The sequence below is a fragment of the Telmatherina bonti genome (genome assembly GCF_933228915.1).
Source record: "Telmatherina bonti genome assembly, chromosome: 16".
Taxonomy (NCBI): Eukaryota; Metazoa; Chordata; class Actinopteri; order Atheriniformes; family Telmatherinidae; genus Telmatherina; species Telmatherina bonti.
Window position 1 is genome coordinate 32,549,943 of NC_136614.1, and position 23,717 is coordinate 32,573,659.

General features: G+C 47.1%; 1 protein-coding gene across 1 annotated transcript in view; it reads left to right on the plus strand.

Moving 5' to 3' along the window:
- The window catches only part of cd2ap (CD2-associated protein), an 84,683-nt gene that overhangs the window by 33,624 nt on the left and 27,342 nt on the right, over positions 1 to 23,717 (plus strand). Inside the window, exons 6-10 of the mRNA XM_079255991.1 lie at positions 4,548 to 4,726; positions 7,321 to 7,408; positions 8,053 to 8,171; positions 18,501 to 18,599; positions 19,556 to 19,609. Of these exons, the coding sequence (XP_079112117.1) occupies positions 4,548 to 4,726; positions 7,321 to 7,408; positions 8,053 to 8,171; positions 18,501 to 18,599; positions 19,556 to 19,609 (539 nt within the window). The remainder of the gene's footprint in view (positions 1 to 4,547; positions 4,727 to 7,320; positions 7,409 to 8,052; positions 8,172 to 18,500; positions 18,600 to 19,555; positions 19,610 to 23,717) is intronic.

Here is a 23,717-nt window from a genome sequence, read left to right on the forward strand (position 1 = left end):
CCTGAAAGAAAATCTCTCCGTGTGTTTAGATGTGGATGAAGCGTCACAAACAACCGAATATGAAGCTTCTGGGCAGTAGAGGAAGGATACGTTGTGCTCTGCCACGTTTTCAGACTTATTCAGGGGGTCCCAAACCGGCCAGGAGTCACCGTCCCTCCAGCAGGTCCCGGTCTTCTTCAAGACCTCTTCCTGGTGGAACTGACCCAGAACACGTCACCCCTGGGTCACCCATCCTGACCCGATGGCGGAGACGCCTCGTCTGGTTCCTCCCAGACGCTCTCTGAGCGCATCTTTCCGACGTCTTGGGGTGTCCCTGGTGTCTCCATGTGTCCATAACGTGGGACATCCTCTACTGCAGTGGTTCTCAGGCTGCGGTCACGAGATGGTTTCCGCTGTAAAAGATGTAAACGTCGTCGTCTTCATGTTTTTCTTTGTTCCTTACGCTGGTCCCATGATTTCCAGTTGTATTGCTCCATTTGCTGTGGTGGGGACGCGTCTGTAAGACTCACACTGACCATATTACCCCCCATAAGGACTGGAGACGGGCAGCAGGCTTCGTCTGCTTGTGTCTTCATGTGGAGAGAAATAAATAAAATAATTAATGCTCCATCTGTTAAACGTAGTCGCACATCCCTGTCTGCATATCTCTGGTGGGCAGCACGACGCTCACATTTCAGAAAACAGCAAACAAGATGGCGTCGGACAAGATCATGATGAGATCAGTGATAAAAGAGGCAGTCTGCGTGCCATTAAACTCATCACAGCAGCTTCTTTCTGCTGCTGGTTTCATGTCAGCTGGTAGCCGTCCGCTGCAGCGCTGCACGCATCCGGTTAGCCAGAAAAACACACCAAACCACCACATGCTTTTGTCCCCATTCGGTTTAAACTGCGATTTTCATCATTCTTCTTGATTTTTGTAGATTAAAAATAAAAAAAAATATGTAAAACTTTGTTTTACTTGATTTGAATGAGAAAAAACCAGCCAGTAGTCAGACCATTGTTCTGCTGCTAGAACGCCCAAGATGACAAGTTAAAGATCAATAAAAACAATAAGAAGAACAAAAATTTTAGAATGAATTATTTTTATTTATTTAAAAAAATAATAGATTTTTTTTCAGAAAAAACTGTAGTTTTAAATTGTAAAGCAAAGAATCCAGATTTTCTATTTTTCGTTTCGATTTCCCCACGCCTACAAACCCACAGAGGGACACGGGACACAGAGGGACACGGGACACAGGGGGATACGGGACACAGGGGGACACGGGACACAGGGGGACACGGGACACAGGGGGATACGGGACACAGAGGGACACGGGACACAGAGGGACACGGGACACAGGGGGATACGGGACACAGAGGGACACGGGACACAGGGGGACACGGGACACAGGGGGATGCGGGACACAGAGGGGTGCGGGACACAGAGGGGTGCGGGACACAGGGGGACACGGGACACAGGGGGACACGGGACACAGAGGGATGCGGGACACAGAGGGATGCGGGACACAGAGGGACGCGGGACACAGAGGGACACGGGACACAGGGGGACACGGGACACAGGGGGATACGGGACACAGGGGGACACGGGACACAGGGGGATACGGGACACAGAGGGACACGGGACACAGGGGGACACGGGACACAGGGGGATACGGGACACAGAGGGACACGGGACACAGGGGGACACGGGACACAGAGGGACGCAGGACACAGAGGGACGCGGGACACAGGGGGATGCGGGACACAGAGGGACACGGGACACAGGGGGATACGGGACACAGAGGGACGCGGGACACAGAGGGATACGGGACACAGAGGGACACGGGACACAGGGGGATACGGGACACAGAGGGACGCGGGACACAGGGGGATACGGGACACAGAGGGACGCAGGACACAGAGGGACGCGGGACACAGGGGGATGCGGGACACAGAGGGACACGGGACACAGGGGGATACGGGACACAGAGGGACGCGGGACACAGGGGGATACGGGACACAGAGGGACACGGGACACAGAGGGATACGGGACACAGAGGGACACGGGACACAGAGGGACACGGGACACAGAGGGACACGGGACACAGGGGGACACGGGACACAGAGGGACACGGGACACAGGGGGATACGGGACACAGAGGGACGCGGGACACAGAGGGATACGGGACACAGAGGGACGCGGGACACAGAGGGACGCGGGACACAGAGGGGTGCGGGACACAGAGGGATGCGGGACACAGAGGGGTGCGGGACACAGGGGGATGCGGGACACAGAGGGACACGGGACACAGGGGGATACGGGACACAGAGGGACGCGGGACACAGGGGGATACGGGACACAGAGGGACGCAGGACACAGAGGGACGCGGGACACAGGGGGATGCGGGACACAGAGGGACACGGGACACAGGGGGATACGGGACACAGAGGGACGCGGGACACAGGGGGATACGGGACACAGAGGGACACGGGACACAGAGGGATACGGGACACAGAGGGACACGGGACACAGGGGGATACGGGACACAGAGGGACGCGGGACACAGAGGGATACGGGACACAGAGGGACGCGGGACACAGAGGGACGCGGGACACAGAGGGGTGCGGGACACAGAGGGATGCGGGACACAGAGGGGTGCGGGACACAGGGGGATGCGGGACACAGAGGGATGCGGGACACAGGGGGATGCGGGACACAGAGGGGCGCGGGACACAGAGGGATGCGGGACACAGAGGGGTGCGGGACACAGAGGGACACGGGACACAGAGGGGCGCGGGACACAGAGGGATGCGGGACACAGAGGGGTGCGGGACACAGAGGGATGCGGGACACAGAGGGATGCGGGACACAGAGGGATGCGGGACACAGAGGGATGCGGGACACAGAGGGATACGGGACACAGAGGGGTGCGGGACACAGAGGGATGCGGGACACAGAGGGATGCGGGACACAGAGGGATGCGGGACACAGGGGGATGCGGGACACAGAGGGAAGGTCCGTCTGGGAATGGGCCGTCAGAGGAGAGCGTTACTGGTAGAACCAGACACCCTACGCTGGAACGTCGTTTTAGCTGCTTGTTGTTATTAGTTACTGCTCACAGCTGGTTACCATGGTGAGGGAAGTTACGTAAGCCTGACGCAGACTCTGCACCGACCCTCCTGTCCGCCTCCCACTTCTCTCAGTCCACAACAAGAGCCTGAGGTACTAAAACCAGTCCACTTGTGGCAGGATCTCATTCCAGACCGAGAGTGGGACTCCTCCTTCTTTAGGGAGGGGTCCACCTGTCTCCCACTGGGCTGCCGACCCCTCATCGATGCTCCTGCAGTCATATTTATTGTTTAGTTTTTTAGCTTTTATTTAAAATGACTTGTCAGACCAGATATTGTTATGAAACAATAGAACAGTTTTATGTCCCATTTGTCCTTAAAGTGGAACTATTATGTGCATTTCAGGCTAATTTATTTTTCATTTCTGAAACCCGAAGAGCTGGGATTGATGGAGTTATTGTCACAAATGGCTTTATTTACTTCAGACCGACCCTCTCCGCAGGCTGTCAGATCAGCCTGTGGGCAAAACGAGTGGATTGCCCTTGTTAACCAGTAGAAGGAAACCAATCACCGAACCTTATCCCCCGGGACGTCACAAGGATTTCCAAGTAGAAAAGACTCTCTAAAACGACACGTTTTTCGTCGCCATGGAAACCGAACGGAGAGAGTGCTGGAACTCAAACTCAAACTCAAACATGCGTTTAGGTGATAAAAAACAGTGCCGTTCACATGTCTGATGAGGATTCAACACTGTAACACTGTAGAAAGCTCAGAAAACTCCAAATACCATCATAGCACCCCTTTACAGACACGACAGAACCATTCCCCCCGGGGGGGGGGCAGAGTTATCACAGGGGGGGCACGGCAAGGCTAAATAAAACTTGGGAGTTTTTACAATGGATGAATTTGTAAAAGTACTCATAGGAAATGATGATAAATCAACAAGAGAGACTTCAAGTAGTAAAAAAAGAGAACAAACTAAGATGGAGCATATCTGTCCCAGCTTGACCAGTAATAATAATAATCAATGGTGGGTAATAATGAGAATGCAGTCTTCTGCATGTACCAAAATATTATCATCTAATATAATGAAGTATGAAGCCAAAGAAGTTCCAGCACCACTTGGGGACTTTTCATCCTGAACACAAAGAAAAGCCTGCAGGTTACTTTAGAAATAAACTGTTATATATAGAAAAGTTGTTTTACTAAATCAGCATCGTCTCATAGTAAACTTCACTCACCTGAAGTCGTTTGTAGAGATTCCTGGTTTAAAATGTTTTATACTTACACAGAAGAATGGATAATAGCACTGACACGATTTTTATTATAGATACCTACAATACTAAAACTAAGGAGGCATTTCTTAGTATGTGTCTGTGGTCCACGTGATGGGTGGGGGGGCTCCACATTATTGATGAAAAGGGGGCCCTGCAGAAAAAGTTTGGGAACCACTGCTTTAACCTCCGCGTGTGTCTGCCTGCCATTGTTTCTCCTCTCAGATGGAAGTGCAGCCGACGCCAGCAGCACGCCCACCTCGCCCCAGCCTGCCTCCGGGAACGGAGTCATAACCCTGCCCAAGAAGGTCCGCGGAGTCGGCTTTGGAGACATTTTCAAAGAGGGGTCGGTGAAACTAAAAGTTCGACTGCCGAGTCCAGAAAAAGAGGAGAGGAAAGAAAAAGTAAGTTTCAGAGTCAGGAGCCACATAACACTCCGTCCGTCTTCCTGATCCGCTGATAACATCTCTGATCTTTAGCTGTGTGTTGTAGCGTAGTCACACACACTAATCTACTGGTGCACACACACACACACACACACACACACACACACACTCTGCTCACCAGTATGGGGTGATGATTCCTGCTTTATCTGCTGTAATAAAACGACAACAACCTGTAAAAACTGTACGTTGACATCTTTAAATGCATCTTTTAGTTACTTATGACAGAGTTTTTTCTAAGCAGCCAGGAGGCCATTGTTGTCATATTTCCCTCCAGGCGCTGCAAGTTGGGACACTGGTTGTGACTGTTCAGCTGTTTAACATGTACTGGGAGAAATGGGTGATATGAGGAGCTAGCCATGAGCAGCTAGGGAAGCTAACAGGGCTGCAATCATATGCCTTTGTCCTGACTTTATTCAGATATTTTGGGCACTGATCCAATTTAAATTGCGATTCTCATGATTCTTCAATATTGCTGATTTTTGTAAAAAAGAAAAAAAAAAAGTCTAAAACTTTTATGGCTTGTTTTTTTTTTTTTTTTTTTTTTTTTTTTATTTAAATGAAGAAAAAACAACCCAGTAGCCAGACCATCATTCTGCTGCCATAATGCCCAAGAAGACAAGTTAAAAGATTAATAAAACAATAAAAATCACAAAAATTTTATGAGGAATTATTTGTATTTAAATTGATTTTTTTCAACAAAAACATTTATTTTAAAATTGACGCAAAAAAATCCCGAAATACGATTTTTATGATTCAATTTCCCTCCTCTAGAAGCTAACGCTACTGTTGATGTTATTAAGCAGCGAGTGATGTGTGCTTCACTGCAAGCTAATAAAATTATTATACAATAAAATATTATTACAATATAATTATATCACATGAATTTAATCATAATCAGTTTCACGTAAACAGATTTAGTATCGGAAGATTGATCCGGGCGATATGACGATATAAATCGGTTGGACGATAGAAAATGTCCGTTTCATACAAGGCGCTATTGTTTAGGTGCTTTACTGCACTATTTTACGTCAAGATGCGCTTTACGGCACGCTGCAATACATGAAGAAACCTGGAGAAGGACGGTAGCAGACGTGTTTCAGAGCAGATAATTCCCTAAAACGGTGTTTTTCAACCTTATTTGAGCCGAGGCTTTTCACTGAAAACTCACAAGGCACACCACAAACCAAAATGTTGGGTTTTTTTTACCCATATTATTAATATAAAGTCCATCTTGTCAAAGTAGCCTTCAATAGAAACAAGATTAACAGAAGAAAAAGGAATTATATGATCTTTCACCTGGGACCTGGATGAGCACAGAGCTGCTTTTCAGACCAGTCAGGTGAAACTGGATCATTTCTCACGGCAAATCTGTTGGTCTCTCACGGCACAGTGGTTGGAAAACGCTGCACTAAAAGATGAGCAGCCAACCCAAACTGATGAGCTTGTTCGTAACAGAGGGAAACTTCTGTCGCATGGATGCAGTTTGGATATAAAAGACCGATGTGGAACCGACAACAGACTAGCTCACAGTCCCAACAACGGACTCCGACACAACTAACTCATTTTATCACCTGCGCAGGAATCAGGATAAAGAATCCAGAATAAAGAATAGAGTAAACCAGCAAAAGCATCCATATGGCCATAGTTCCCCCTGCTGTTGTTGCCTAGCAACATCTGATACATAACTGATGACTGACGCAACATTACACACAGTTTTATATCGTAATGGGGAAATAAAATGAGCGATATCGGGACATGAGACTTTGGTCATATCGCCCAGCCCAATCGGCTAAAATCCAAATTTCAGATATTAGCTTGGAACCCTTAAAAGGTGGATCGGTGCATCTCCGTCTTTGTGTGTTTAGCTCCATAGTTTCTCTTTATCTGACGAGTCGCCCTTCCTCTAGCAGTCCTCCCAATCAGAAGGCCTCAAACCCTCTCGTTTCCCTCCTGCTTCTGCCGGCGTTTTAGTCACGATGCGTGAAAATCTCACGTTTTAGGAGCCGTTGAAACAGGAAGTAAAAACTTACCAACAAAATCCATGAAGAGATACTAAATCTAGTCCACTTTTGGCAGGGTCTCATTCAGGATCTCATTCCAGACCTAGAGAGAAACAGATTTACTAAACACAAGTTGTTTCTAACTGGTGGTGTAGACACGACTCGCTGTAGAGCTTACCTTTCCTTTCTTCTTCTCCTCTCTTCATAACAGCCTTCACACAGTTTCACCACTAACTCTGCCTCCCTCGCTTCGCTTCATGTACTTCCATTTCTGTAGCATGCTCTCATTCTTCTCTCCGCAGCATCAAGAATCCTCTTTTGGACTCCAGCAGCCTTTTAAAACAATGTGTGTGGCACTTCTTCCCCTCTGATTGACTCAACCTCATGATTCCCAACGTCATTCATCTACCGCCCATGACAAAACATGCTCCGATCATTCAACATGTTTTCAGTTCAGTCAGACTTGACGTAGAAGAGACCCCGCCTCACGCAGCGCCATGTCCACCCATGTTTGAGAAGTCACGTCCATCTGTTTGCTTTGCTTCATTTTAGCCAGTCCCATCATTGCCATCAGCTCCAAAGCCCGCCCATCCCAACATGACCGACTCGCAGAGAGCGGACGGAGACGGCAAACCCAGAGGTAAGACACGCTGGAGACCTCTCCCACGCAACGCCGGGCGTGAGACAAACCGGGTCTGAAAAGTCCGAAGTGTCCTGCTCCGGTTGTCCAGGGCCACAATCCTGCAGGTTTCCATGCATCCCTGCTCCAACACAGCTATCGTGGGTCATTTTGCAGACCTTTACAGGCTGTTAGATCCATTTCATTTGAGTCAGGCGCGTTGAAGCAGGGATACACTGAAAACCTGCAGGAAAGCGTCCCTCGCAGACCGACTTTGGACAGTACTTCACCTGGATGATCTCCTGACAGCAGAACTGCAACATCCATGTTTCTGGAAGTAGGAATGCTGCCAGACTGGTTGCCCAGTTGAAATGCTGCAGTCATGGTTTTTTTTGCTGAGTCATTTCCAAACGAACAACGTGAGAATCTGTTCTGAGGCGCTTCGGTACAGAACATTTCCAACGTGGTTGTGCTCTGCTGTTACTGGAAAAGCCTGTTTGAAGCTGATGCTGGTAAATGAAGTCAGAAGTAATGAAATCCAAATGTGTCGCCAGCAGCACTGAGTGGTGAACAGGTGTAATCAGTGACAGTTACAAGGATTTTAGTCTTAAACATTCTGTTACTTTCACATGTAAACCTCTGTACTTTGTTTCCCTTCATCACAGATGCCAGTGTTTTGGTTTCCTCAGCAAAAGAGTTCTGTAAAGTCACCTTCTCTTACGAAGCCAACAGTGAAGACGAGCTGACGCTGAAGGAGGGAGACATCATCCACATACTGAGCAAGGTAAGCTTCATACGCTCGCTGGACTGTGGCGGGCTTAAAATGGAGCCACGTTGGTCCAAATGAAATGTTTTATCTTAACCCAGGCCGATCAAGGCTAATAGCAAAGAACCTCTCCAATATATAGAGATATTCATTTTTCCAGATCATTTTTAATTAATTTTTTTTCTGTACAAACTGGTCCAACTGGAAAAAACTCTGAGGGGAAAGACGCATCATGGCCATCGTGACGCCATCGTTTTCCGACCTTTTGTCAAGACTGTTCTAAATTTCATCCTAATGATCTCATTAATAATGTGCAGAAGTGCAAAAAAATCCTGTTTTTGTCAAACTTCCAGGGGTCAGCTTGATGCACATCCAGTAAGACTGAACTGTCCTTAAACTGTCCTTACGCTAAAGCATCATGCTGGCGACTGGGTTTTCACATTCGGAGACGCCCCCAGTTAACCATATATGCCAGCAACACATCCCGTCACAAGTCACATGGAGGAGGAAGAGCGGAAAAGAGCGGGAACACAGAACAACAGATAAGATTTGACTAAACATCTGACTGACTTTTACTCGTTGGAGAGCGCTCAGAGAACTGATAGGATGCAAAATGGATGCTGAGCAATGTGATTCTCCAGGCTGGACCGCACTGAAAGGAGGCTTCTCAGCCTTGGGATGCCATGGGGCGATGGTGGTTTCAGGAACGTCCACAGTAAATGTTATGTCCTCAAAATGAGTCAAACGTGAATTTTAAGATCATAAAGTTACTTATGGAACTTTGGAACAGACTGACCACAAGTCAAGGCAAGTTTACTCAACAACAGCAGTGGTTTGGTGGTTTTAGGTCTGAGTCCATCACTACACCCAGATTCCTGGTCTGGTTTGTGGTTTTAGGTCTGAGTCCATCACTACACCCAGATTCCTGGTCTGGTTTGTGGTTTTAGGTCTGAGTCCATCACTACACCCAGATTTCTGGCCTGGTTTGTGGTTTTAGGTCTGAGTCCATCACTACACCCAGATTTCTGGTCTGGTTGGTGGTTTTAGGTCTGAGTCCATCACTACACCCAGATTCCTGGTCTGGTTTGTGGTTTTAGGTCTGAGTCCATCACTACACCCAGATTTCTGGTCTGGTTGGTGGTTTTAGGTCTGAGTCCATCACTACACCCAGATTCCTGGTCTGGTTTGTGGTTTTAGGTCTGAGTCCATCACTACACCCAGATTTCTGGTCTGGTTTGTGGTTTTAGGTCTGAGTCCATCACTACACCCAGATTTCTGGCCTGGTTTGTGGTTTTAGGTCTGAGTCCATCACTACACCCAGATTTCTGGTCTGGTTTGTGGTTTTAGGTCTGAGTCCATCACTACACCCAGATTCCTGATCTGGTTGGTGGTTTTAGGTCTGAGTCCATCACTAGACCCAGATTTCTGGCCTGGTTGGTGGTTTTAGGTCTGAGTCCATCACTACACCCAGATTCCTGGTCTGGTTGGTGGTTTTAGGTCTGAGTCCATCACTACACCCAGATTTCTGGCCTGGTTGGTGGTTTTAGGTCTGAGTCCATCACTACACCCAGATTTCTGGCCTGGTTGGTGGTTTTAGGTCTGAGTCCATCACTACACCCAGATTTCTGGTCTGGTTTGTGGTTTTAGGTCTGAGTCCATCACTACACCCAGATTCCTGATCTGGTTGGTGGTTTTAGGTCTGAGTCCATCACTACACCCAGATTTCTGGCCTGGTTTGTGGTTTTAGGTCTGAGTCCATCACTACACCCAGATTTCTGGCCTGGTTGGTGGTTTTAGGTCTGAGTCCATCACTACACCCAGATTTCTGGTCTGGTTGGTGGTTTTAGGTCTGAGTCCATCACTACACCCAGATTCCTGATCTGGTTGGTGGTTTTAGGTCTGAGTCCATCACTACACCCAGATTTCTGGCCTGGTTTGTGGTTTTAGGTCTGAGTCCATCACTACACCCAGATTTCTGGTCTGGTTGGTGGTTTTAGGTCTGAGTCCATCACTACACCCAGATTCCTGGTCTGGTTTGTGGTTTTAGGTCTGAGTCCATCACTACACCCAGATTCCTGGTCTGGTTTGTGGTTTTAGGTCTGAGTCCATCACTACACCCAGATTTCTGGCCTGGTTTGTGGTTTTAGGTCTGAGTCCATCACTACACCCAGATTCCTGGTCTGGTTTGTGGTTTTAGGTCTGAGTCCATCACTACACCCAGATTTCTGGCCTGGTTGGTGGTTTTAGGTCTGAGTCCATCACTACACCCAGATTCCTGGTCTGGTTTGTGGTTTTAGGTCTGAGTCCATCACTACACCCAGATTCCTGGTCTGGTTTGTGGTTTTAGGTCTGAGTCCATCACTACACCCAGATTCCTGGTCTGGTTTGTGGTTTTAGGTCTGAGTCCATCACTACACCCAGATTTCTGGTCTGGTTGGTGGTTTTAGGTCTGAGTCCATCACTACACCCAGATTTCTGGTCTGGTTTGTGGTTTTAGGTCTGAGTCCATCACTACACCCAGATTCCTGGTCTGGTTTGTGGTTTTAGGTCTGAGTCCATCACTACACCCAGATTTCTGGCCTGGTTGGTGGTTTTAGGTCTGAGTCCATCACTACACCCAGATTTCTGGCCTGGTTTGTGGTTTTAGGTCTGAGTCCATCACTACACCCAGATTTCTGGTCTGGTTGGTGGTTTTAGGTCTGAGTCCATCACTACACCCAGATTCCTGGTCTGGTTTGTGGTTTTAGATCTGAGTCCATCACTACACCCAGATTCCTGGTCTGGTTTGTGGTTTTAGGTCTGAGTCCATCACTACACCCAGATTTATGGCCTGGTTGGTGGTTTTAGGTCTGAGTCCATCACTACACCCAGATTTCTGGCCTGGTTTGTGGTTTTAGGTCTGAGTCCATCACTACACCCAGATTTCTGGTCTGGTTGGTGGTTTTAGGTCTGAGTCCATCACTACACCCAGATTTCTGGTCTGGTTTGTGGTTTTAGGTCTGAGTCCATCACTACACCCAGATTCCTGGTCTGGTTGGTGGTTTTAGGTCTGAGTCCATCACTACACCCAGATTTCTGGCCTGGTTGGTGGTTTTAGGTCTGAGTCCATCACTACACCCAGATTTCTGGTCTGGTTGGTGGTTTTAGGTCTGAGTCCATCACTACACCCAGATTCCTGGTCTGGTTTGTGGTTTTAGATCTGAGTCCATCACTACACCCAGATTCCTGGTCTGGTTTGTGGTTTTAGGTCTGAGTCCATCACTACACCCAGATTTATGGCCTGGTTGGTGGTTTTAGGTCTGAGTCCATCACTACACCCAGATTTCTGGCCTGGTTTGTGGTTTTAGGTCTGAGTCCATCACTACACCCAGATTTCTGGCCTGGTTTGGTGGTTTTAGGTCTGAGTCCATCACTACACCCAGATTTCTGGCCTGGTTTGTGGTTTTAGGTCTGAGTCCATCACTACACCCAGATTTCTGGCCTGGTTTGTGGTTTTAGGTTTGAGTCCATCACTACACCCAGATTTCTGGCCTGGTTTGTGGTTTTAGGTTTGAGTCCATCACTACACCCAGATTTCTGGCCTGGTTGGTGGTTTTAGGTCTGAGTCCATCACTACACCCAGATTTCTGGTCTGGTTTGTGGTTTTAGGTCTGAGTCCATCACTACACCCAGATTTCTGGCCTGGTTTGTGGTTTTAGGTTTGAGTCCATCACTACACCCAGATTTCTGGCCTGGTTTGGTGGTTTTAGGTCTGAGTCCATCACTACACCCAGATTTCTGGCCTGGTTTGTGGTTTTAGGTCTGAGTCCATCACTACACCCAGATTTCTGGTCTGGTTTGTGGTTTTAGGTCTGAGTCCATCACTACACCCAGATTCCTGATCTGGTTGGTGGTTTTAGGTCTGAGTCCATCACTACACCCAGATTTCTGGCCTGGTTTGTTGTTTTAGGTCTGAGTCCATCACTACACCCAGATTTCTGGCCTGGTTTGTGGTTTTAGGTTTGAGTCCATCACTACACCCAGATTCCTGGCCTGGTTTCTGGTTTTAGGTCTGAGTCCATCACTACACCCAGATTTCTGGCCTGGTTTCTGGTTTTAGGTCTGAGTCCATCACTACACCCAGATTCCTGGTCTGGTTTGTGGTTTTAGGTCTGAGTCCATCACTACACCCAGATTCCTGGTCTGGTTTGTGGTTTTAGGTCTGAGTCCATCACTACACCCAGATTTCTGGCCTGGTTGGTGGTTTTAGGTCTGAGTCCATCACTACACCCAGATTTCTGGTCTGGTTGGTGGTTTTAGGTCTGAGTCCATCACTACACCCAGATTCCTGATCTGGTTGGTGGTTTTAGGTCTGAGTCCATCACTACACCCAGATTTCTGGCCTGGTTTGTGGTTTTAGGTCTGAGTCCATCACTACACCCAGATTTCTGGTCTGGTTTGTGGTTTTAGGTCTGAGTCCATCACTACACCCAGATTTCTGGTCTGGTTTGTGGTTTTAGGTCTGAGTCCATCACTACACCTAGATTCCTGATCTGGTTGGTGGTTTTAGGTCTGAGTCCATCACTACACCCAGATTCCTGGTCTGGTTTGTGGTTTTAGGTCTGAGTCCATCACTACACCCAGATTTCTGGCCTGGTTGGTGGTTTTAGGTCTGAGTCCATCACTACACCCAGATTTCTGGCCTGGTTTGTGGTTTTAGGTCTGAGTCCATCACTACACCCAGATTTCTGGTCTGGTTTGTGGTTTTAGGTCTGAGTCCATCACTACACCCAGATTCCTGATCTGGTTGGTGGTTTTAGGTCTGAGTCCATCACTACACCCAGATTTCTGGCCTGGTTTGTGGTTTTAGGTCTGAGTCCATCACTACACCCAGATTTCTGGCCTGGTTGGTGGTTTTAGGTCTGAGTCCATCACTACACCCAGATTTCTGGTCTGGTTGGTGGTTTTAGGTCTGAGTCCATCACTACACCCAGATTCCTGATCTGGTTGGTGGTTTTAGGTCTGAGTCCATCACTACACCCAGATTTCTGGCCTGGTTTGTGGTTTTAGGTCTGAGTCCATCACTACACCCAGATTTCTGGTCTGGTTTGTGGTTTTAGGTCTGAGTCCATCACTACACCCAGATTTCTGGCCTGGTTTGTGGTTTTAGGTCTGAGTCCATCACTACACCCAGATTTCTGGTCTGGTTTGTGGTTTTAGGTCTGAGTCCATCACTACACCCAGATTTCTGGCCTGGTTGGTGGTTTTAGGTCTGAGTCCATCACTACACCCAGATTCCTGGTCTGGTTGGTGGTTTTAGGTCTGAGTCCATCACTACACCCAGATTTCTGGCCTGGTTGGTGGTTTTAGGTCTGAGTCCATCACTACACCCAGATTTCTGGTCTGGTTTGTGGTTTTAGGTCTGAGTCCATCACTACACCCAGATTCCTGGTCTGGTTTGTGGTTTTAGGTCTGAGTCCATCACTACACCCAGATTCCTGGTCTGGTTTGTGGTTTTAGGTCTGAGTCCATCACTACACCCAGATTTCTGGCCTGGTTGGTGGTTTTAGGTCTGAGTCCATCACTACACCCAGATTTCTGGCCTGGTTTGTGGTTTTAGGTCTGAGTCCATCACTACACCCAGATTTCTGGCCTGGTTGGTGGTTTTAGGTCTGAGTCCATCACTACACCCAGATTTCTGGCCTGGTTGGTGGTTTTAGGTCTGAGTCCATCACTACACCCAGATTCCTGGTCTGGTTGGTGGTTTTAGGTCTGAGTCCATCACTACACCCAGATTTCTGGTCTGGTTGGTGGTTTTAGGTCTGAGTCCATCACTACACCCAGATTTCTGGTCTGGTTTGTGGTTTTAGGTCTGAGTCCATCACTACACCCAGATTCCTGGTCTGGTTTGTGGTTTTAGGTCTGAGTCCATCACTACACCCAGATTTCTGGCCTGGTTGGTGGTTTTAGGTCTGAGTCCATCACTACACCCAGATTTCTGGTCTGGTTGGTGGTTTTAGGTCTGAGTCCATCACTACACCCAGATTTCTGGTCTGGTTGGTGGTTTTAGGTCTGAGTCCATCACTACACCCAGATTTCTGGTCTGGTTTGTGGTTTTAGGTCTGAGTCCATCACTACACCCAGATTCCTGATCTGGTTGGTGGTTTTAGGTCTGAGTCCATCACTACACCCAGATTTCTGGCCTGGTTTGTGGTTTTAGGTCTGAGTCCATCACTACACCCAGATTCCTGGTCTGGTTTGTGGTTTTAGGTCTGAGTCCATCACTACACCCAGATTTCTGGCCTGGTTGGTGGTTTTAGGTCTGAGTCCATCACTACACCCAGATTTCTGGCCTGGTTTGTGGTTTTAGGTCTGAGTCCATCACTACACCCAGATTTCTGGCCTGGTTTGGTGGTTTTAGGTCTGAGTCCATCACTACACCCAGATTTCTGGCCTGGTTTGTGGTTTTAGGTTTGAGTCCATCACTACACCCAGATTTCTGGCCTGGTTTGTGGTTTTAGGTTTGAGTCCATCACTACACCCAGATTTCTGGCCTGGTTTGTGGTTTTAGGTTTGAGTCCATCACTACACCCAGATTTCTGGCCTGGTTGGTGGTTTTAGGTCTGAGTCCATCACTACACCCAGATTTCTGGTCTGGTTTGTGGTTTTAGGTCTGAGTCCATCACTACACCCAGATTTCTGGCCTGGTTTGTGGTTTTAGGTTTGAGTCCATCACTACACCCAGATTTCTGGCCTGGTTTGGTGGTTTTAGGTCTGAGTCCATCACTACACCCAGATTTCTGGCCTGGTTTGTGGTTTTAGGTCTGAGTCCATCACTACACCCAGATTTCTGGCCTGGTTGGTGGTTTTAGGTCTGAGTCCATCACTACACCCAGATTCCTGATCTGGTTGGTGGTTTTAGGTCTGAGTCCATCACTACACCCAGATTTCTGGCCTGGTTTGTGGTTTTAGGTCTGAGTCCATCACTACACCCAGATTTCTGGCCTGGTTTGTGGTTTTAGGTTTGAGTCCATCACTACACCCAGATTCCTGGCCTGGTTTCTGGTTTTAGGTCTGAGTCCATCACTACACCTAGATTCCTGATCTGGTTGGTGGTTTTAGGTCTGAGTCCATCACTACACCCAGATTCCTGGTCTGGTTTGTGGTTTTAGGTCTGAGTCCATCACTACACCCAGATTCCTGGTCTGGTTTGTGGTTTTAGGTCTGAGTCCATCACTACACCCAGATTTCTGGCCTGGTTGGTGGTTTTAGGTCTGAGTCCATCACTACACCCAGATTTCTGGTCTGGTTGGTGGTTTTAGGTCTGAGTCCATCACTACACCCAGATTCCTGATCTGGTTGGTGGTTTTAGGTCTGAGTCCATCACTACACCCAGATTTCTGGCCTGGTTTGGTGGTTTTAGGTCTGAGTCCATCACTACACCCAGATTTCTGGCCTGGTTTGTGGTTTTAGGTTTGAGTCCATCACTACACCCAGATTTCTGGCCTGGTTTGTGGTTTTAGGTTTGAGTCCATCACTACACCCAGATTTCTGGCCTGGTTTGTGGTTTTAGGTTTGAGTCCATCACTACACCCAGATTTCTGGCCTGGTTGGTGGTTTTAGGTCTGAGTCCATCACTACACCCAGATTTCTGGTCTGGTTTGTGGTTTTAGGTCTGAGTCCATCACTACACCCAGATTTCTGGCCTGGTTTGTGGTTTTAGGTTTGAGTCCATCACTACACCCAGATTTCTGGCCTGGTTTGGTGGTTTTAGGTCTGAGTCCATCACTACACCCAGATTTCTGGCCTGGTTTGTGGTTTTAGGTCTGAGTCCATCACTACACCCAGATTTCTGGCCTGGTTGGTGGTTTTAGGTCTGAGTCCATCACTACACCCAGATTCCTGATCTGGTTGGTGGTTTTAGGTCTGAGTCCATCACTACACCCAGATTTCTGGCCTGGTTTGTGGTTTTAGGTCTGAGTCCATCACTACACCCAGATTTCTGGCCTGGTTTGTGGTTTTAGGTTTGAGTCCATCACTACACCCAGATTCCTGGCCTGGTTTCTGGTTTTAGGTCTGAGTCCATCACTACACCTAGATTCCTGATCTGGTTGGTGGTTTTAGGTCTGAGTCCATCACTACACCCAGATTCCTGGTCTGGTTTGTGGTTTTAGGTCTGAGTCCATCACTACACCCAGATTCCTGGTCTGGTTTGTGGTTTTAGGTCTGAGTCCATCACTACACCCAGATTTCTGGCCTGGTTGGTGGTTTTAGGTCTGAGTCCATCACTACACCCAGATTTCTGGTCTGGTTGGTGGTTTTAGGTCTGAGTCCATCACTACACCCAGATTCCTGATCTGGTTGGTGGTTTTAGGTCTGAGTCCATCACTACACCCAGATTTCTGGCCTGGTTTGTGGTTTTAGGTCTGAGTCCATCACTACACCCAGATTTCTGGTCTGGTTTGTGGTTTTAGGTCTGAGTCCATCACTACACCTAGATTCCTGATCTGGTTGGTGGTTTTAGGTCTGAGTCCATCACTACACCCAGATTTCTGGTCTGGTTTGTGGTTTTAGGTCTGAGTCCATCACTACACCCAGATTTCTGGTCTGGTTGGTGGTTTTAGGTCTGAGTCCATCACTACACCCAGATTCCTGGTCTGGTTTGTGGTTTTAGGTCTGAGTCCATCACTACACCCAGATTTCTGGCCTGGTTTGTGGTTTTAGGTCTGAGTCCATCACTACACCCAGATTTCTGGTCTGGTTTGTGGTTTTAGGTCTGAGTCCATCACTACACCCAGATTTCTGGCCTGGTTTGTGGTTTTAGGTCTGAGTCCATCACTACACCCAGATTTCTGGTCTGGTTTGTGGTTTTAGGTCTGAGTCCATCACTACACCCAGATTTCTGGTCTGGTTTGTGGTTTTAGGTCTGAGTCCATCACTACACCCAGATTTCTGGTCTGGTTTGTGGTTTTAGGTCTGAGTCCATCACTACACCCAGATTTCTGGTCTGGTTTGTGGTTTTAGGTCTGAGTCCATCACTACACCCAGATTTCTGGCCTGGTTTGTGGTTTTAGGTCTGAGTCCATCACTACACCCAGATTTCTGGCCTGGTTTGTGGTTTTAGGTCTGAGTCCATCACTACACCCAGATTTCTGGCCTGGTTTGTGGTTTTAGGTCTGAGTCCATCACTACACCCAGATTTCTGGCCTGGTTTGTGGTTTTAGGTCTGAGTCCATCACTACACCCAGATTTCTGGCCTGGTTTCTGGTTTTTATGTGTGTAGATTGAACCTCTTTGAAAGTTTGGTCTTTGAGTCCATCACCTTGGTTTTGTTTTTTGTTTAACTGAAGAAAATTGAAACAAATCCAGTCAATAATCTCAGTTCATTTCCAAAAAGTCTGTACTGAGCCTTGCTTACTTGTAACAAGGCAGAATCCAGGCACCACAGAGGCTGAAGTCTTTCCACTGCCAACTGAACCCTAACCTGGTAGGACGACTGTCAGCTGGGTAGCGATAGGTGCATCAGTCACAACACTGGGATGGAATTATAACGGAGAACGCGACACGGTAACAAAGGAGGAAAATAAAGGACCATCATGTGTCAAACTCCACCCTTCAGGGTCAGATCGGTAAGATTTGCACCCCAACAGAAGGATCCCAAAAAAAACAAGATTGTCTGGGAGCAGGTATTCTGGTCCCCTTTCAGGTTTCTGCCTTTGGAGACACAGAGAGCACTCTTTCTCATATCGTCCTGAGCTGGACCTGTTAGCAGAAATGGGACCGGACTGTCCAGATGACCGCAGAACTTTGACTGAATCTGAGACTAAGAGCAGACATGGACTCCCTGCTGCCTCTTTACATACAAGGTGGTGTATTCAGTGTTTCACCATGACGCTTTTGAAGTATATAAAATAGGTAAACATGTGTAATAGATCCTGTATTTAACTGTAACTCAACGTTTGTTCAGAAACACCAGCATAGGTCGTTACAAGCCAAGTAAAAACAGCACGTCTGCATTGTAGAACTGCTGACCCAGTGATCCCAGAAGACTAATTTAATCCAGAAAACTGGTCCAGAATCCCTGCAGGAGCCACATAGTAACGCTCAGGCTGGTCTCTTCACCTCAGCTGCCTCCCACATGTCGTCATGTGCGAACGCTGACTCGGAGGTTGTTATGTCACGGCTCAAGAGACGTCCAACATGATGATGTGCTTCAGTTTCCTGTCTCCGTCTCCCAGGAAGCTGCTGCCATCTAGTGGCGCTTGCAGGGAGTCGTTTCTTTAAGCTTTCATTGATTTTTATCTCAGCCGTTGGATGGAAACAAATCCCAGAAAACTACATTTAAATAGTTTTTCTTCTCCTCTCTAGGACACAGGAGAGCCAGGCTGGTGGCGAGGGGAGGCTGGAGGACAGGAAGGAGTCTTTCCTGACAATTTTGTCATCATAGTTTCTGAAGCAGAGCGAGAGGTGAGCTCACAACCAGAATCACGTTTCACTTTCTCCTGTGTTTTAACCAGGGAAACATGTCAGAAAGGTGAATAAATTCAGGGGAAAATCCTCACTGTTGCTGCTGCACACTGAAATGAAAACTAAACACAGTGAGATGTGAATCTGATAAACCCACATTTTATCTCCAGTTTAACATAAACTACAGGATTTCATTTGATTGCAATCGGTTTGAACGTTCTTTCAGAATGAAAATGATCCATATTTACACCTTATTCTGAATGAGAAGTGTCAAAGCCAACAGATTTTACAGAGCTACAACTCCTTTTCTCAAACCGATGGTGATTTCATCTGAACACTGAATCAGCTGAACCGCTTGTGTTCTCACAGCTCTGACGAGACATAAAAACGCAACAAGTGGCGTTTCCTCCCTGGGAAGATGGCGGCAAACAAAGCAGTTCTCTGGACAGCGACAGAAAGCTTGTTTTTAACTTGGAGTTGGAACTCATGAACATCGAGCTGCGGCTGGGAAGTACTGCAGAACAGCTGCGAGGTCCAGCTTGTAGACCTCTCTGTCTGTCAGACAGGACCATTCTGCTTCAGTGTTAGCGTATTCACACACCAGATCTGAAGAAATTGGTTCCCATGGAAACAGCAACTTAAATCAGGGTGATTTTCTGACTGAATTGGCTAAAAGTTTATTTTGGAAAAAGCGGCTCTCCTCTTGTCTTAGTATATTGAGTTCGGCTCTTGTTGAATTAACAGCGAGAATCACTGGTGTAAAAACACACACACACACACACACACACACTGCCGGTACTCTGTGTTTACGGCGACATGATCTTCTTATTTGGGACTTCTGATGCGTCCACGTCATTCCAGCAACGTTAAAGGCTTCTCAGCTGAAAGCGCAGCAGGTCATTAGAAGCTGATTTAAAAAAAAAAAATGGTGATAAATTTTACTCTTTATCTTTCAGACTTTATCATCAAGAGGCTCCGTGAAATCCTCCCCGAAGCAGGATTCAGAGGAGGTAAGAACATTTATATGTTTAACGTTTCTCTCTGGAATCCTTAAAAATCAACTTTTTATTCTTATCTTTGCTTTTTTTTCTTTGAAAAAATACATTTTATTGCTTTTATTTTGGTATTAAAATATATTGAAACTAAATTATTTGATTTCCTCATGGAAAAGAAGCTGGAACTGGGAAACATCTTTGTTTTTGAAGAAAAAAAAAAGTTTTTGTGCTTTTATTTTGGTATTAAAAGACATGAAGGAGCACCAAGCTGCCACTGTCTTCAGGCAGGATTTCAGCTGAAGTTTCCTTCCAGATGAAACTTTGTTAACATGGAAATAACAGACTTTACAAATATTTATTATTATCGTTAAAACAAAGAAATGATCCAAAAAACACACATTTCCTTTATTATTGTAAGAAGTTCAGATAAAATAAACCTCCTCACTTGGAAGTTGTAAATTCCCGTTTCTCCTTGACGTCATCTCCTTGCACTCCGTAAGAGTGCAACATATATTTATTATTATTATAATATTTATTAGTGTTAATAACGATTTATTTACCGTTGTGTTTGCAGGCAGTTAGCTTCAGGTCGCCGTGCCTCCGTGAGTATTTTGCAGAGGAAGCATGGCGGCACGCGTCCTCTGCATCCGCATGCTGTAGCTTCCACACTGCAGCGGCTGATAGAATAGACCTGTCATTCCAGCGTACCCAGTATAGCTCAGGATTAGAAACCAGTCAGGCAGCCTGCTGAGATGCTGGCTTAGCCAGAGGATTTCTAGAGGTTGTGCTGCCTCCTGGTGATGCAGACCTGATCCTGGACCTGGTCTCCAGCGTCGGGTTGGGTCGAGCGCTAAATGTTTCCGTGGATCGGAGCAGATTTTTGTTTTGTTTGAAGGTCAGATTGTGTAGAAAGAACTGTCCACATAGATGATGTTCAGAGAACAGGAACAAACGGGAACCTTTGGAACCAGATCATCGTCTGTCTACCAGCAGGCTGGAGAGCTGACACCACGTGTTTCTGTAAAAAACACGGCTCATAAAAGTTGGAGATATCTGACGTATGATGTCGAACTGAAGCTAAAATCCATCATGAACTTTACCTGACCCTCTCTCCACTGGGAAATGCACATAGACAGTGTTCTTTAACAACGTGATAAACCACAAAAAAACAAAAAAACAAAAAAAAAAACGGTGTCATAAGTATGAATTTAGAGCCGTCATCTTCATCGTCTTCTTCATATTTAGACATCATCAGGCAGAGACCACTCCTCGGTAATGAAACATCCCTCTCTGTGTCCAGACATCCAGCTTTTCACTGCAGTGTCTGTTGAAGCAGATGAAGCTTTGCAAACTTAAAGGTGGATTACGTAACTTTGTGACTTTAAAACTCAACATCCTGGATTTGTTGGATGACACGGTGACATCTATCATGTGTATTTCTGGAGCCGCTGCTGACCAGCGGCGTCCTGAGGCCGAGAAACCGACACGATGCAACGTTTACATCCAGGACGCGACGTGACGTCTCTCTTCACGGTATCATAAGGAAATGGCTGCTTTAAACACGCAGCGTCGCTGATTCAGCAAAGAAACGCAACAAGATTAAAAGACAGAAAGACAAAAGAGTCGTCATAAGATCGTCTTCTGCTGACTGGAGAGAGCGACCAGGTCCGGTTGGGTTAGGTAGGACGGGAAACTGCCTAAAGTTATGGAGTGTGTCTTTAAGGTCCATTTCTGCGTCTTTAAATAGTGACGTCGAAACGTCATACTTCCATGTGTCTTTCACGTTGCCATGGTTACGTCCTCGAATTTCCATGTGTCTTTCACGTTGCCATGGTTACGTCCTCGTCCGTCCATGTGTCTTTCACGTTGCCATGGTTACGTCCTCGTCTGTCCATGTGTCTTTCACGTTGCCATGGTTACGTCCTCGAACTTCCATGTGTCTTTCACGTTGCCATGGTTACGTCCTCGAACTTCCATGTGTCTTTCACGTTGCCATGGTTACGTCCTCGAACTTCCATGTGTCTTTCACGTTGCCATGGTTACGTCCTCGTCCGTCCATGTGTCTTTCACGTTGCCATGGTTACGTCCTCGAACTTCCACGTGTCTTTCACGTTGCCATGGTTACGTCCTCGTACTTCCATGTGTCTTCCACGTTGCCATGGTTACGTCCTCGTACTTCCATGTGTCTTTCACGTTGCCGTGGTTACTTAGTCAGGTCACCTTCCAGAGGGCAGTGTTGAGTTTGGAGTAGATGGCCGTGGTTACGTCAGCACACAACCATCATAACAAAATCTGTAAAAAATAAGATGAAATCAATCCTGAATCTGTAGAAGAGTTTGGTTTTCTTGAAGCCTCACAGACAGACGGACTTCTAAACCACTTCTACCTACAATCTGTTCTATCCGTTTCTTTCTGTTCTAAACGTGATGATGATGAGCCCAGTTATAAAGCAGCTCTTCACACGGAGCTCCGGCTCCGATGAAGGGCTTGTTTCCAGCGGTGGAAGTGTGTCAAACGAGTGTCGTGACTTTTTACTTGTGAAAAAACGGTGTGTGTGAATGTGAAGCGAGACCTTCTGGGTTTACGTAGCACGACTGGATTGTAGATGTAGATATTTCAGGTGTCTGACTCCATCGTTGCAGTAGAGATGAGTAAGCCTCTCGGTGTCCGGTAGCCCTCCCAGCAGATACTGGATCTCTGCAGGAGCTTTTCTTCTGGGAAACCGCCTCATTACACTCACTTATCACAGCTGTGGACTGTCAGGGTGGAAAAACATCTTCAGGACTGAACACTGGCTTCATGTTGGATTTTATTTCGCAGTTCGATCATTTACAAGCCATAAAAATGTCACTAAAATGGAAAAAGATGATCCATGACATCCAGTCAGAGAGATGCGTCCCGACTCAGCAGCTCAACATTAAACCGCTGAAGCTTGAAGCATAGACCTGAGATCCTGTTCAGAGGCTTTGGACGTGTTTGTTGGTACTGAAATAACTAAATGTGTTTACCTTCGATAATTCCTCTGTCCCAGCACCAGTGGCTGGTCTCACTGGGAGCTGGCCTTGGTACTGGTCTGTGCAGGGCAGTAGCTTTCAGGTCTTGTGGTGAAACTGAGGCTGCATCTTTCGTCCTCTGTTCAGCAAACTTTAAAGCCACTCTACCTCATTGTCCAACCTGAAACTTGGTGCTTTTGGCTTGTTTTGATGGTACGTCAGTATTTATTCTGTCCATCCTGAAGGCAGAGGAAGCCCACAACACGCCCACCCTGCTGCTGGGATCCAGTTCTTCAGTCGTAACCTGTGTCCAGATGATGTGGAGGGTGTCCATCTCAGTGAGATGCTCGTGGTACTCCAATGAAACAGTTTATCCAGACATCATTAGTAAACAGTTCTGACCTTGGAAAACCAAACTATCTCCAGACAACACGCATGAGTCCTTTCCCTTCTGTCCTCATGTCCAGCTTTACCTACAGCTTCACTTCCTGAGCTTTCTCCCTTCCAGCATCTCCACAGCAGAGCTGATGTGCTACACGCATGCATAGTTGTGCAGCTTCCCCCTGCAACACCGTCCCACCATGGGATTGTGTTATCAGTTACCTGAAGATGGACATCTTTATGTCCCCATCACATGTTCCCAGTGGACAGTAAGGTCCATACTGGCACGACTTCAGCGTCAGTTTTGAAGAATTGCTCCCGTCTAACGTTGAAATCACATTCAGACAAGCATTTAACATTCTAGCGCTTCACCTTTCCCATCTGTTGCCATAGCAGCCATGCATCACTGATGAAACCGTCATCCCATAATTCCCAGTGCTCAGAAGGGTGAGTAGGTTTAGGAATTACTAAATGGCATTGTTAGTCCGGTTACATCCAGGCATCCTGCTCTGGTGGAACTCTGGGTTTATCTGGTCTCAGTGCCTTTCATAGGACTGGTCCAGACTGGTGAATCTGCCAGTGGGAAGGCTTTAAGCTGCTGTTACTGGGACAAAAAGCCAGCGTTTACTGGGACCACGTGGAGACAGACTTCTGAACCGATCAGGCTGGTCTATCTTTGCAGGATCTACGGTAGGGGTTGGAAAATCAAATCAAAAAATCGGAAATCGTAATTGTTTTTAATCACGGTT